Below are 15,831 nucleotides of genomic sequence, written 5' to 3'. Positions count from 1 at the left end.
TCCACAGTGCCTGCACCAGCCAATGAGTCTATGCACCAGTGCTGGAAGCCGAGGTGAGACAGGGCGCAAGCCCAGCTCCGCTGCAACAGCCGGCGCCTCCCCTCCCCCAACCCACTCTGGGACAGACACTGAGACACGCAAGACTGAGTGGGGGTGGAAATAGAAAATGGAACAGAGTGTGTAGTGCCTGTGGAAAGAGTACGCAATTCAGGGGGACTAATTGAGGGTCTAAACAAGCGAGGATCCTTTGCTGCCTCCCCCTTTTCCCGAATCAGAGCTGCAGTGGGCGGGAAGCAGCCATTTTGTTTGTTTACATTCGGGCTTAAAGGAGAACTGCCTTTGCCTCCCCACTAATCTTCAGAGGCAGAGCCCAAAGGTGGAGTGGAGCGACACTACATTCCTCACGCAGGGGCGGACAGCAAGGGAGGGCAGCTCAAAGCCCTGACACCAGTCTACTCAAGTTACTAGAAAAAAAAAAAAAAAAAAAAAAAAAAAAAACTACCCAGACGGAATGCCAAAAAACAAAACAAGAACCCACAATAAGAATATGGAAGAACATATAAACTCACCAATGGAGCAGGCTAAACCAACCATAACAGAAGCTGAAGAAGAAGAATAATTTGAAGCCATGCCAGAAAAAGAATTCCGAAAATTAATAATCAGATTACTTAGAAATAATGAGAAACAGTGTCGAGAGCTGAACGAAAAACAAGCCCAAGGATTAGAGATCCTAAAGAGAAACCAGAACGAAATACTGGAAATGAAAAACTCAATTGACCACATAAAAAACACCGTGGAATCCCTTGGAAATCGAACAGATGAAATAGAAGACCGAATATCAGAATTCGAAGACAAACTTCCAGAAATAATACAGTCAGTTCAAACACAGGAAGAAGAAATTTAAAAATTAAAAAATATGGTCGGAGACCTACAAGATTCAATCAAACAGTGTAATGTTCGGATAATAGGAGTCCCTGAGGGGGTGGAAAGACAGATTGGATTGGAAGGTGTTCTCAATGAAATAATATCAGAAAACTTTAAACAAAGGCAGCTGGATAACAACAGACAAATGCAACAGATAGCCAGGACTCTGAACAGAGTAGACCAGAAGAGAAATTCACCACGACACATTGTGGCAACACTGAGCTCAGTGACACACAAAGAACAAATCCTAAAATGTTCCAGAGAAAAACGACAAATCACATTCAGGGGTAAGTTAATCAGACACACCCCAGACTTCTCATTGAAAATACTACAGGTAAGGAGAGAATGGCATGATATATTTCAAGTATTAAAAGACAAACAATGCCAACCTAGAATACTATACCCTGCAAAGCTATCATTTATGAATGAAGGGGAAATAAAGATCTTCCAAGACAAACAGAAACTGAAAGAATTTGTATCCACAAGTCCAACACTACAACACTTGCTCAAAGACGTGCTACACATAGAAATACAAAAACAAGAACTTCACTACAAAAAAAAAAAAAAAAGCGAATGTAGCCAGTTAGATTGGCTTACATACAGAAATCAACCAACAACAGATGCTGGCGAGGCTGTGGGGAAAAAGGGACACTGATCCACTGTTGGTGGGAATACAAACTGGTAAAGCCACTATGGAAGACAGTTTGGAGAGTCCTCAGAAACCTGAATATAGCATTACCATAGGACCCAGCCACCCCACTCCTTGGAATATACCCAAGTGAAATTAAAGGGGAGAAAAAAAGAGCCATTTGCACCTCAATATTTGTTGCAGCTCAATTCACAATAGCTAGGACATGGAATCAACCTAAACGTTCATCAACAGATGATTGGATAAAGAAACTATGGGATATGTACTCTATGGAACACTATACAGCAGTGAAAAACAATGAAATCCAGGCATTTACAACAAAATGGAAGAAGCTGGAAAACATCATGCTGAGTGAAATAAACCAGTCCAAAAGGGACAAATATCATATGTCCTCTCTGATCGATGGCAACTAAATGAGCATCTAAAATGATACCCATTGAAGTGAAATCGACACTATGAGAGACAATGACATGATCAGCCCTTATCTAGACTGTTGAGGAACAACTTACTATTTTATTCCTTTTAGTATTTGTTGTTGTTGTTGTTGTTGCTCTGTTTGTTCTACATAAGCCTACTGGTTGAACTCTGTAATCAATGTACAATCATTCTTAGGTGTTTAAAATTAACAGAAAAGTGATCTCTGTTAAACATAGGAGTGGGAATAAGAGAGGGAGGAGATATATAAATCGGCACATGCTCATTCGGACTTACCTCCAATGGTGGAACTAGAAATGTGCCAGGAGATTTCAGCTCAATCTTACCAAGGAGGCAGGTACCAATGCCAGTGCACTTGGTAAAGTGATAAGTATAAATACACAACCGATCAAAAAGATAGGGTAAATGTTGAAGAGATTTCACAAATAAGACCAGTGTAAGCAAACAATGAAGGATGGAATTAAAAGGGAGAGTATGATCCTGCGGGGGAAGCAGGTCACACAGCAGACTCATAGAATGGCAAATGCCCAAAGCGGCACTCCTGCCTCAGAATCAACCCTTAGGGCATTTGGATCTGGCTAAAAGGTCCATGAGAGTCTCACAGGCATGGGAAGCCATGACATGATGGCAAAAACAACCTAAATGAAAGATCCTGGTGAACAAGACCCCAGCAGAAGGAATAGCCCATCAAGGAGGAGGCGCCTTTCTCTGAAGGAAGGAACCTCCACTGTGATATGGCCTTGACTAAACAAGTTCAGAGTTGGTGAACTCCAGGGGCTTCCATAGCCTAGACAGCTCATAGCAAGAGTCTCGGGTGATTGCTGATGTCATAAATAAGAGTGCCAATTGTTAAATCAACAACAGGAGTCACTGAGTACAGGCTCCCCACGTAGGATCTCTGTCCTTAATGTGTTTTACTATGAAATTTAAAAACAGCACTACTAGTCGAACAGTGCCCTATACCTTGTGTGGTTGTGTGAGTGCAGCCTGTTGAAATCCTTGCTTAATATATACTAAGTTGATCTTCAGTATATGAAGGTAATTGAAAATGAAACTCGATGAAGGACAGGATGGGAGAGGGGATGGGAGAGGGGAGGGCCACGAGAGGGAGGGAGGTGGGGGGGGAACCACAATAATACAAAAGTTGCACTTTGTAAATTCACATTTATTAAATTAAAAAAACTATATAACAAACAAACAAAAAAAGAAAAAAAGAACTTAATACTTTACCCTTTTAGTATATTTTATGTTCTACTTAAAACTATTGGTTGAACTCTGTAATTAATACACAATTACTCTTAGGTGTTTAATTAATGCTATAACTAGTACTCAAATAGTATTTTACACTTTGTGTTTCTGTGTGGGTGCAAACTGTGGAAATCTTTACTTAATATATGCTAAATTGATCTTCTGTATATAAAGATAATTGAAAATTAATCTTGATGTAAATGGAAGGGGAGAGGGAGTGGGAGAGGGGAGCATTGTGGGTGGGAGGGAAGTTATGAGGGGGGAAGCTATTGTAATCCATAAGCTGTACTTTGGAAATTTATGTTCATAAAATAAAAATAAATAAATAAATAAAAGAAACTAAATTGGATTGCATATCCCAAGTAATACTTGCATTGGTGGATTTTGGATGAAACTGGCAATCTTAGACATCATTAGATAATTTTCAATCTGTGTCTCACTGATATCAGGGGTTCTGATACCTTCAGGATCAGAGTGGAGTGAGTGGGAGTTTGTACTTGACCTGTTTCAAAAGTAGCAGTTTTATTCCTGTCTTGTCTTTTATAGGGAGAGAGGATTCATCAGAAAAGGTAAAACGGAGGATCTATCATCCTCCTCATCTTTCCCTTAATTTATAGCTAAAGAAATTAAACCCCAGGGAAGTAAAGTTTTATCCTGAGTCTAGTGCTCTGATTCAATCAGAACAAAGATACCATCAACTTTTTAATTTTAACATTCATTTGCAAAACCCAAAATAATTTAAGCAAATCCCTCTTGACAATCTATATCAGGGACCAGAAAACTACAGCCTGTAGACCAAATCCCACTCATCCCCTGTTTTTATAAATAACATTTTGTGGGAGCACAGCCACATCACTTATTTACATAATGTCTGTGGTGGATTTTGCACTAAAACAGCAGAGTTGATTAGTTGCAAAAAGATAATCCAGCTCACATAGCCTAAAATATCTGCTATCTGGCCCTCTACATGAAATGTTTACAGATCCCAGGTCTCCATGCTATCCAGAGCACCAGGGAATACATTTATGCAATCACCAGCTGTTAGAGCTATATATCAGCAACAAATGTGACAGATCTTTTCCCGCCCACTCCACATGGCTCATACCAGCAGTCTACCCATTGACTGTGTTCTGTCCTATCATTTGTGTTCTGCAGTTTGGAGACAAAATATTTGTCAAAGTTTTAGGATGTATCTGCAAGCCAAGTTAGACAATGTCATTGAATACTCATTATATCACCTTCTGGAAAGAAAGTTAAGCAAGTGGACTCACCTGTATCGGTAGGCCTCACAATACCAGGGTTGCTGCTTCACACACAGAAATGCCGATATCTGCACTACGCAGCTGAAACAGGAATTCAAAAAGACAGAGAGCAGCAAAGGCGGGGAGAGGAGCTGTCCTGCTGGTCTATATGGAGCCAGCTTTGGGTAGGCATGAGTTGAACTCACTGAAAGATAAATGTAATGTTTCCTGTTAGTTTTACTATTGAGAATCAGAGGCTAGAATGCACATTATTTTGAGTCTTTCATTAGGATTCAGGTCTAGCAAACACAAACTGGAGGTTTACATCCATGCAAGCACATTGCCCAGTGTGTATTCAATTCTACTAGGCTTTATCTCTTCTGTGGTTTGATTTTACCTTCAGAAATGAGAAGTAATAGGATAAGTTTCTGTAGTTGAGACAGGTAATGTGGCACAGTGGATTAAGCATCTGATTGGGATGGGTGAATCCCGTACCAGAGTGCTGGTTCAAGTCCTGAGTGCTCAGCTTCTGATCCATCTTCCTGCCATTGCTGATGAGGGCCCAAATGCTTGGGCCCCTGCTACCCACACAGGAGATCTGGATGAAGCTCCTGGCTTTGGTCTGATCCAGTTCCAGCCATTGAAGCCATTTGAGGAGTAAACCAGCAAACGGAAAATTCTCTCTCTTTCTCTCTCTCTCTCTCTCTCTCTCTCTCTATTTATATATATACATACACACACACATATATACATATACGTGTACATATACATATTCATAGATGTATATATAGAGAGCTCCCCAATGCGGGAGATTCAGTTGGAGTTCTGGGCTTGGCTTCAGCCTGCCCCAGCTCTGCCTGGCTGTAGCAAGCATTTGGGAAGTGAACCAGAAGATGGAGAATATCTGTCTGTCTATCCCTCCCTATGTCTTTCAAGAAGATGAAAATAAATAAATGAACTTTTAAAAAATTTTCCATAGTTAATTTATTTACCATATAATATAGTGTAAATGTTTTCTCCACAACCATAAGAATCAAAAATCATGTGTAAAAGGGGAAGAGAATAAGTACTAATGCTCTCTCATAGCAATGATGGGGAAGTAGAGTGTTAGGAGAGAACAAGCAGGTAACTGGCCAGAAACATCTTCCCATACTAAATAATTTAAAAGGTATTCACTCTATTATTCATTCAACTTCAACGTGTCAGGCATGGATAGATGCTAGAGCTATGGCCTGTTGCTTCCCGGATGCATGAGTGAATGAGGGACTGTTGGTACCCCTTATATTTGTTTAGGAAAAGTAACTTACAAAAAAATCTTGCTGAAAATTAAGAGTGTCAATAAATATTTGTAGTTTTGATCCTAGGAATTTTTTTTTCATTTAAAGGTATTGGCAATGGGAATTGATAGAAAAGAATAAGTATTTTTCAAAAAAGACGACCTTATCCTGCTTAGAAGCAGCAAATTGATGAAACTGAAATGTGTTTTACATTTTAGAGCTGAGGAGGAAAAAGTGTGGAGAGTTCAGGAAGAATAAAATCACATTTAAGGGTTTATATCATAGCTGTTTGGGTTCTTGTCTTCATATCTGTTGCTGGTTCCCTCTTTCTACTTATCACTGATTTCTTGATATGAGGAATAAAGCACTTACATTTGTGTTCATGCGTGTAGAGGCTGGCTGGTGGGGAACAGATGTGCAGTTTGTGATCATGATAAAGGAGGCCTCTCATTTGTTTAAGGTGTGTTCTGGGGTTGTCAAGTGAATTCTCTATACCTGCATTTTCTCCTGAACACATGAGTGTGTGAGGACGTCTCAGTGACATCCAAAGACTTTTCAACTCGTTCTAAAGCTCTCTGACTTTCTAAGGCTTTTACTTTACCTGTTCAATCAATATTCCCCAGCAGGTGCTTGGCTAGAGCCTGAGGGGTGAGAAGGACTCCCAGCTGTCCTCAAACAGTTTGAAGTCCAGGAGAAGGTGCAGGATTAATCGTGCAATTAGGAATTTGGCCGTTTTTCCCCCAGGTCCTGAGATGTGTCCTCCAAATATTTGTGATTTCCTCAGTGATAGATGTGTCTTATCTCTGGAGGGCCTTGAGAGTTTATGCTGATGACTGATGCTGGGTCTAAAGAGAGTTGCTGTTCCCGTGATCACTCAGAAAGGGGGCCCGGCTGTGCTCCAAAGACCATCTGTGTGATGAGATGGCTGGGCCTTTGAGCCACCCAAACACCTGACCTCCAGAGAGGGGAAGGAGCTGGAACTGGAGCTCAACCTTGTGGCCAATGACTCAATCAATCACAGCTACAGCTAAAACCTCAATAAAAACTCCCAACACTGATGCTCAGTTAAACTTTCCTCACCTCTGTTAGGGTGAGAGTCCAGACTCCATAGAAGAAGGACAAAGGAAGTGTGATGTTTGGAACCCTGCCAGATCTTCTCCTGTGTGTCTCCCCCTTTGGCTGCTTCTGATTGTATCCCCTTGCTGTACTAAAACATTAGTAATACATGGAGCACCTTTCCAAGTTCTGTCATTGTGGCAGGAAATTGTTGATCCTGAATAGGTAATGGGAACGTCAAGACATTTCTCCAGCAGGTCAGAGACATAGGTGGGAAGACAACGCCCAAGTGTGTGGTTGGTGTCTAAGCCATGGGCAGTCTTGTGGATCCTGTGAAGTGTGACCTCACTGGAGACAGTTGCTGTCAGAAGTCACTGTTTGGGTACACAAAGAAGAGGCACACGATGTGGCCCATGACCAGGGACAACAAAAACGCAAAGAGACCATGCTCTGAGACCTCAGGGGACAGAGGCTGCCGTGCCCAGTGTTCTTCCTGCATGCCAGCATGTAAGACAGAATGTGGCCGTGTGGTTCACAAGGAAGCAGTAGGCAGGGGCGAGCCATGTAATAACTGCGTCTCCTCACATCTGGCTCTTACCTCGCTGGTCTTCTCTCTCACACATGCTCATTGCAGCCCTTGCCTTTCTTTTACACAGGAACTGTAGCTGATTGAACTATTGGCCTCAGCATGGTGGCCTATACTTTACTACCCTTTAATTTGAGGCTTCTCTGCATGACTTTGTCTGGCCAAAGAGATGTCAACAGAGAGTTCAAGTACACTTACATGGCCAAGCCTGCTCTCTGGCTCCAATCCCTCTGAGCCACAAAGAGAATATACTCAGTCTCTCCATTCAGTCTGCCCCAGAATGACAAAGCTGGAGCAGATGTGCATCAAATCGAGGCCACACCAAGATCAACTGCCCTACATTCTAAAGCCCAGTGGCTCTGCTGAGTTTACCTTGATGGGCTGAATAACAGTCAACCTAAAGACCCATGACTGGGGTGTATCATAGCTTGGTGTTTTGGAGGTGGGTGATTCTGCAGCATTACTGTGGCAATAACTTGATGATAGAGGGTTCTTTCTCAGAATACTTTGGCCATTTGCACATTAGAGACTGCTAAAATTTCTAACAGAGAATCCATAGAGCTAACTCATATAAAAATTTTTTAAAATGACTACCATTTAAGTCCCTTCGTTTATGCTAAGTGTTTTATAAATATTATCTATTTTCTTAAAAAGCAATACCAAACAGGTAAATTTGATATCTAAGAAACTGAAGTTCTGAGCAATAAAGTCCCTTGGTTGAAGACATACAGCTAACGAGTAACTCAATGATAACGTGAACTCCAAGTCTGTCTGTATAGCCTCATGTTCTCTACTTTACAGAATATTGTATGAGGATGAACCTTATAAATTAGAAGAATCAGATTAGGAACTCTGAAAGGCAAGCTTGGACTGTAGTACTTTTGATCAGCAGCCAAAAGAACTTTTCTGAATTGTCTAGGGTTTCCTTAAAAGTGATGATGATATATGCCATCGGATTGCAGACAGAGGAATGCACACTTGTGCTGTGCTGTACTTTATGCAGAATTAATCATTCTCTCCTCAGGGTTCCCATAGCACATTACTCATCATGCTGCTATTGTGCAAGGTGTCTCCTAGTAAATCTAGTTATTTACATAGACATTCAGCAGACTGTGAGCTCCCTGAGGAAGAAACCTTGTATCATTCCACTTTTTGTTCCTTAATAAACTTAGCCCAGGACATGCTATGTGAGAGGATGTGACAGTTCCAAACTCTATTCTCAAAGTATAGTTTTTAATTGTTTACCTTCATTTGGGTATCATCTAATTGTGTTTCACCTAAGTAGTAGTTACTTTTATTTCTTTTTAACCATCTGGTGCTTTCTTTTTCATGCTAATGTGATATTAATACAAACAGAATGGAAGGCAGGTGCTGTAAGTAATAATCAAATGGAAAGATGACCGTTTCACCCATATATGGTAAATTTTAAAGTAAACACATATCATTAAAATAACAGTAGTAAAACATTCTTAAGAATTGACAAAATTTGAGGCTGGCACTGTGGTGTAATAGGCTAAGGCTCTGCCTGTGGCGCCGGCATCCCATATGAGTGCTGGCTCATGTCCCAGCTGCCCTCCTCCATTCCAGCTCTCTATTTAAGGCCTGAGAAAGCAGTGGAAGAGGACCCAAGTGCTTGGGTCCCTGCACCTGTGGAGGAGACCTGGAAGAAGCTCCTGGCTCCTGGCTTTGGATTGGTCTGACTCCAGCCATTGTGGCCATTTCGGGAGTGAACCAGCAGATGGAAGACCTTTCTCTCTGTCTCTCCCTCTCTCGGTCTGTAGCTCTACCTCTCAAATAAATAAATAAATAAAATCTAAAGAAAAAAATGAATTGACAAAGTTTGACAAACTATGTTTATAGCAATACTGATACACACAGGCATGTCATTTATTTCTTGGTTTATTTCTTGATTTTTTATAAATTTTAGCTCTTACATATAAGGAAGAACAAATAGTATTTGTTTTTCTGTGTCTGGCTTATTTAACTCAACATATGTTCTCCAGTTGCATCCATTTTGCTGCATGTGGTATAATTTCATTCAGTTTTAATAGCTAAAATACACACACACACACACACACACACCCCACATTTTCTTCATCTATTCATCTAATGATTGCCACCTTGGTTGAGTCCATAGTTTGGCTATTGTGAAGAGTGTTGCTATGAACATGGGGGTGCAGGTATCTCTTTGATACAACATGTTCATCTTTTGGGTATATGCCCAGTAGTGGGATTGTTGGATCATATGGCAAGTGTTTTTCTAGGTTTTTATTTATTTTTATCTTTTTAGAAATCTCCATACTATTTTCCATATTGACTTCACTAGTTTACATGCCCAAGTAGTAGTTAATTTTATATTATGAACATTTTAAGACTTGTAAGTCAAACACTGGGAGTCTCGTGAATGCATATAATATACACACAAAATGATGAGTATTTATCATGAGACGTCTAAAGCATCTTCCATCTGATTCTCCAAGGGTACCAACACTTAAGCAAGGTTGGGAGCCACTGAAGCACTGATGGGGTTAATATATATATGCAATGAATGCATCCTACCCATACCTCTTTCTTGGGATACTGTAGCCTCCATATGATGAGGTGCTTGGCTTCATGGCACTGAATCATGTGACCAACCTTCATCACCAGGAATGATTGGCCTAGAGGTGTACATCTTGCCTAAGTCAAGTAAGTAAATTTCCTCTCCAAAAGATTGGCAAGCAGAACAATGAGAGGTTGAGAACATTAGGTGTGCAAGACAAGTAAAAAGGCTATGGAGACTCAGTACTAATGTCATCTTTTGGGATCATTTGCAAGGTAAGGGAGTAGAAGTTGTCAGATGAACACACTAAATAAAAAGAGACAAAGTGATAACTTGGAAATAAAAAGAGTAGCTTCCATTTTTGACCCTTAATATACCAACTCTCTTCAGGGCCAGAGCTTTGTTCACAGATTTTTTGTGGAATTATATTCCTTATTTTTAAAAACTCGATTCTTTCTTATCTGAAAGGCAGAGAGATACAGAGAGAGAGAGATCAACAGAGATCTCATTTATTGGTTCATTCCACAAATGCTTGCAATGGCTGAGATTGGACCAGGCTGAAGCACAGCCAGGAACTCAACCCAGTCTCCCACATGGTGGTAGTGACCCAATATCTGGAACCACTACTGACTGTTTCCTGAGGTATGTGTTATCAGGAATCTAGAGTTAGTAGCCAGAATCTAGAATAAAATCCTGGGACTCCCATGTGGGATGTGGGTATCAACTGCAGGTCAAACATCTGACCCCAAAATAATGTTCTTGAATACCTCCCTCCTAATTTCCTTGCTCTAGTTTGAGTGTACTTTGTTGAAGAGGACAGAGAAGTGACTGGAACAAACTTGCTTCAAAATGACTGATACACAGATTAGGGTCAAATTGGACTTCGATACAGTAATTTTCCTAATTTACTTCCTTATGAATTAATCTTTTATTTTTCTCCTTTAATTTCTCTTTGATACAGTACATCTTGTCTTATCAGCTGCCTTTGTATGTTGCCTTAAAATATTGTGGGAACAAGGAAAGCTATATATATATATATATATACACACACACACACACATATACACACTTACATACATACAGATATGTAAATTAGTTATATATATATATGTGAACAAGTTTATTAAATATGTGATGCTATTGTCTTTTCCAAGTACTAATTCAGGGTTAAGGCTTAAAGCTTTAAGCAGAGAACTTGGAGATATAAGGAGCCTTGCAAAGAGTAATTTTACATTGGTCATCCAATTGTTGATGACTCCTAGAATGCGGATCAATGGCCACAGTTCTCAGCCTGGCAGTCAAGTTTCTCTGTGATCTGGCCCAAGTCACCTTTTCTAATCATGGCTCCTGCTGTTTCTTTTCACATAGCCTACAGTGTGGTCAAATTGAAAACCTCATACCCTGTGTTTATCAGTGCTCTCTCTTTCTCATGCTGTTTCCTTCTACTGGAAAGGCTCTTCTCTTAGCAAAACATATTTGAAATGTTTCCATCTTCCTATTTCAACATGAATTCTACTTCTTCCACGGTATCATCCCCATTGTCTATCTCCTTTCTCTGCTGCTTTCTCTTCCTTGACCTCAGATTGTCAGAAACTATCACTCTTTTTTTCTGAACTGTGTTAGCATTTGCTATTTTCTGCCTCTCGCTTGCATCTTATTTATTCATGTTCATAAATCTCCCACTAAGCTCTAAACATAACTGATCAGACTGTTTAATGCCCCTAGATACCTGAATGCCTAACACACAGTAAGAGAAGAACACTGTGTAAGAGAATGATGATTGGAGCTTTTCCCATCCTCTGGGGAATTTGGGGGCCTCATGTCTGCATGCGAAGAATGGTAAATGCCAATTTTGTGTCAAGAGAAATGATTGTCATATCTCCACAGTATCTAGTAAGAGAGATCCACATTGGTCCTTCAACTATAACCATGCTCCCACTATGCCTATTATCTATGTCTAGACTCTTTAAGAGAAACATGCAGAAATCACCAAGAAATTCTGTTCAAGAATTGTTAGGGACAGCATGAACTGTGGTTTTCTTCTCAGCATCACCACAATCCAATGAGAGAGTCACAAGAACCACTCTAGGAGAGACTGGAAATGATTTTGAGAAGACACCGTGACCTTGCTCATCCCACCTCTATTGCAACAGCAGAATGAAGAAAGAGGGCAGCAGTGAGAGCAAGCTACACATCTACAGCCTGGCAGGTCAAGTGTGAAAACAATGGAAATTAACCAGACTAGGGCTATCCTCAAGGGAATCTGCCCAGTGGGGCAGTCTGTAGGCTTTATGGTAAGTACCATCAAGAGGAAGCTGCGGAAAGAAATCCTGAGGTTTGGGGTCGGTAGGGAAAGAGAAAGGAAGAGAAAACTGTTCATGTCAGGAGTGATCTAGAACAGACCAGTCCACAGAGAAATCTGAAGGACTCATCAATGAGTATCATGCAAATTTCCTGAATGTAGATGCCTGTTAGAGAACACCTGACAGGAGAGAGCTACAATACTTTCACTTAATTAAAAGCTCCTTTGCTCTTCATTCCCCAGAGCAAGTATGGAAAGCAGATCACACAAAGGAAGTAAAGACAAATTCATGACCTTCTCTCCCAGTGCTTGCTCCAAGCCATGGGTCGATCTTGATCCAGGAGAAGAAAAGCTTTGAATTGGCTGGGAATGTGAAATGGCTGTTTATAATATCTGGACTTTTCATATCTAAAAATGAGGTCATTTTAATGCCTGGAATTGAGCAGGAAATAATCTGCCCCTAGGATGCCCGAACTTACAGAGATGGAAAAGCAATAGAATGTTTGAAGGCAGAGGGTACAAAGCAAACAGAAATATCTGCTTCCTGCCTCTACTCTCATCTTCACCATTCTCCCCTGACTATAGCCCCTTTACAGAACTAGCTGCGTGACTGGTGAATAATAATTGGCTAACGTGCTGTCATTCTGATAGAACATTAAGCTTCTGATCAACCATGCATCTGAGACTGTTTTTTCTCCTAATGGCACTAATGGCCCTGCCATGTGTCATCCCAACCCTCCCACTGAGCCCACTGCAGGAGAAGGTGATGGCTTTCTCAGGGTGGCCAATCAGCATCGGGATAAACTGGCTATGGCTGCGGGAAAGAGTAAAGTACCCCATCACCTGGGACTCAAATCCATAACTAATATATGAAATTAAGTATGTAAAACCTCAAAACAACATGCTCAAGGTCATATAACAATTCTGACACACAACCAGCGCTATCACCCATGGTTATGGACATATAATAATACTTTATTGGAACACTTCCCAGTGCTCCCTTTCAAGTGCTCACCCACTTAGCCAGTCTCCTCAGAGGAGAAAGAGGAGAGGTACAGAGTGAGATCCTTCGTGTTGAAATGGGTGCCCTGCGCTCTGCTGTACACTTTACAAGCATTTTTATCTGATCTTGGCAACCCTAAAAGGACACTGCACATGAGGAACTTATTTTTAATTAGTGATAAATAATTTTCTAAAGGTCACAGAGTTCTGCAGTAGTGGAAGAGGTACATGATTTTTATCTCCATGTGGCTGTTCTTAAAACAGTTGACTATTCTTGGAACCTCCTAATGTTCCTTTTTCCTTAAGGCATCCTTCACGAGTAAATAATGCAAATTACTTGAAAACAGCCAACATTGTAGAAGAAATATCATTGATTCAAAATTATCCACTTATATCAATATAAACAACATGTAGAAAAACATTTAATGAGCTATAAATTCACATTTCAACCCTAAGAATCAAAATTGATATCATATCTCTGATACTGGTACATTTTGTCATTTGGTTGATATAATACATGATTCCAATACTTATTTCATGTTTTAAGATGATACATGAAATTCTCAAGGTTATTAATACCCTGCATTGCCTGATGTCTTATCTGTTATTTTTCACAGCACTTCCACTATTGAACAAAGAAAAAAAGAGATGACAATGCCATTCTTTTTCTTTGCTCTCTTTTGAGGCCATTGCCTTTCTCACTTATTAAGAGTTAGTATCAAGCACTGAGCTCCTTGATAGGAAATGCTTTATCAGTGTCATCTCAGAGGAAGGGAATGAGCAATAGCTGCTGTAAGCCACACCTTGCTTTCGTGAGAATTCTACTAGAATAAAATGCTGGCATTTGTTTTCACACGTCAAAAACCTGGCAAAAACCTGGTTTTGTGTCAATGTGAAGCATAGCTGAATAATGGAAAGTGACCTTTTAGTTTTTAAAAAAAAACTACCTTTCTAGATTTCTCATTCATTTATCTATGTACAAGACACAAACCTACAAAGAATTCAGAATACATATTTTGGGGCAAAGGGATAATTGTTATTAGGAAGACTTCAAGGATCTGCTCACCCTTGATACTACTTTCAAAAAGTTCAAAATAATGACATTTTAGTAATAAAGGTGACTCTTTCTCAGAGTACTTGTTCACATATTTCTAGAAGTCAATAGGTAAATACAAATAATACCATGCTCTGCTGAAGGGCTTACTTGTTAAGCAGACCATCAGAGTAATGGCTACATCTTGCATGAGATACTGATAATTCCCAAAGAGTTGCAGTTGCTGAAAAAGAAAAAAAAAAGTGAACATTTAGCATAGACTTTTTATCAAGCCCATGACTTTTTTAAGTAGTTAGAAGGCAACTGTTAATTTTCTTGCCCCTTCAGGAGAAAATAACTTACTGAAAATCATTTGCATCTTACTGAATAGAATATCATATAATGCCTTTCCAAATGTTCATTTAATTCCTTATTACCCGCAAGTGTCAGTATGTATGGAACCACCTCCATTTGGTGACGTTAATTTTGGCAGTGGTAGTCTCAACCTGGGCAGTTCTCAAAAGAGATATTAAAGCCTGAAAATTTCTTGGAGGTCTTCAAATAAAATTTGAAATCAAGGCCTTAATTAGCTCATCAGGTGTTGCTCTCCATCCTTACCCATGGATTGAAATCATACCATGTAACTGTACCTCAAAAGGTTCATAAAGAGATGGAATTAAAATTAAATTTAGGAGGTCAGCATTGTGGCACAGTGGGTTAGGATGACACCTATAATGCCGGCATCCCATATGGCTGCCAGTTCAAGTCCTGGCTATTCCACTTCCAATCCAGTTCCCTGATAATGTACCTGGAAAGGCAGCAGATATGCTTAGGCCCCTGCCACCCGCATGGGAGATCTGGATGAAGTTCCTGACTTTGGCCTGCTATGTCCCTGGTCACTGCAATCATTTGGGGAGTGAAACAGCAGATTGAAGATCTCTCTCTCTCTCTCTCTGTCTTTGAAGTAAATAAATCTTTTTTTCAAGATTGATTTTCAATTCTCTTTATATACAGAAAATCAGTTTAGTATATATTAAGTAAAGATTTCAACAGTTTGCACCCACACAGAAACACAAAGTGAAAAATACTGTTTGAGTACTAATTATAGCATTAAATCACAATGTACAGCACATTAAGGACAGGAGGAGTAAGTGCACAGTGACTCCTGTTGTTGACTTAACAAATTGACACTCTTGTTTATGGTGTCAGTAGTTTCCCTAGGATCTTGTCATGAGTTGCCAAGGCTATGGAAGCCTTTTGAGTTCACCGACTTCGATCTTATTCCGACAGGGTCATAGTCAAAGTGGAAGTTCTCTCCTCCCTTCAGAGAAAGGTACCTCCTTCTTTGATGACCTGTTCTTTCCACTTGGATCTCACTTGCAGAGATCTTTCATTTAAGCTATTTTTTTTTTTTTTGGTCAGAGTTTCTAGGCTTTCCATGCCTGAAATACTCCCATGGGCTTTTCAGCCAGATCCGAATGCCTTAAGGGCTGATTCTGAGGTCAGAGTGCTATTTAGGACATCTGCCATTCTATG

At 40.1% G+C, this 15,831-nt stretch overlaps 1 protein-coding gene across 6 annotated transcripts in view; it reads right to left on the bottom strand.

Moving 5' to 3' along the window:
• Positions 1-15,831, bottom strand: part of ATP13A5 (ATPase 13A5) — a 127,071-nt gene that overhangs the window by 12,058 nt on the left and 99,182 nt on the right. For all 6 annotated transcript variants that reach the window (XM_070072357.1, XM_070072359.1, XM_070072361.1 and 3 more), the window contains exons 25-26: positions 14,467-14,539; positions 4,528-4,702 (exon numbers count right to left, since the gene is read on the bottom strand). In XM_070072357.1, the coding sequence (XP_069928458.1) occupies positions 4,528-4,702; positions 14,467-14,539 (248 nt within the window). The remainder of the gene's footprint in view (positions 1-4,527; positions 4,703-14,466; positions 14,540-15,831) is intronic.

Source organism: Oryctolagus cuniculus, chromosome 4, assembly GCF_964237555.1.
Source record: "Oryctolagus cuniculus chromosome 4, mOryCun1.1, whole genome shotgun sequence".
NCBI lineage: Eukaryota > Metazoa > Chordata > Mammalia > Lagomorpha > Leporidae > Oryctolagus > Oryctolagus cuniculus.
The sequence above is the reverse complement of the archived record's forward strand: the minus strand, read 5'-3'. Positions and strand labels throughout refer to the sequence as shown.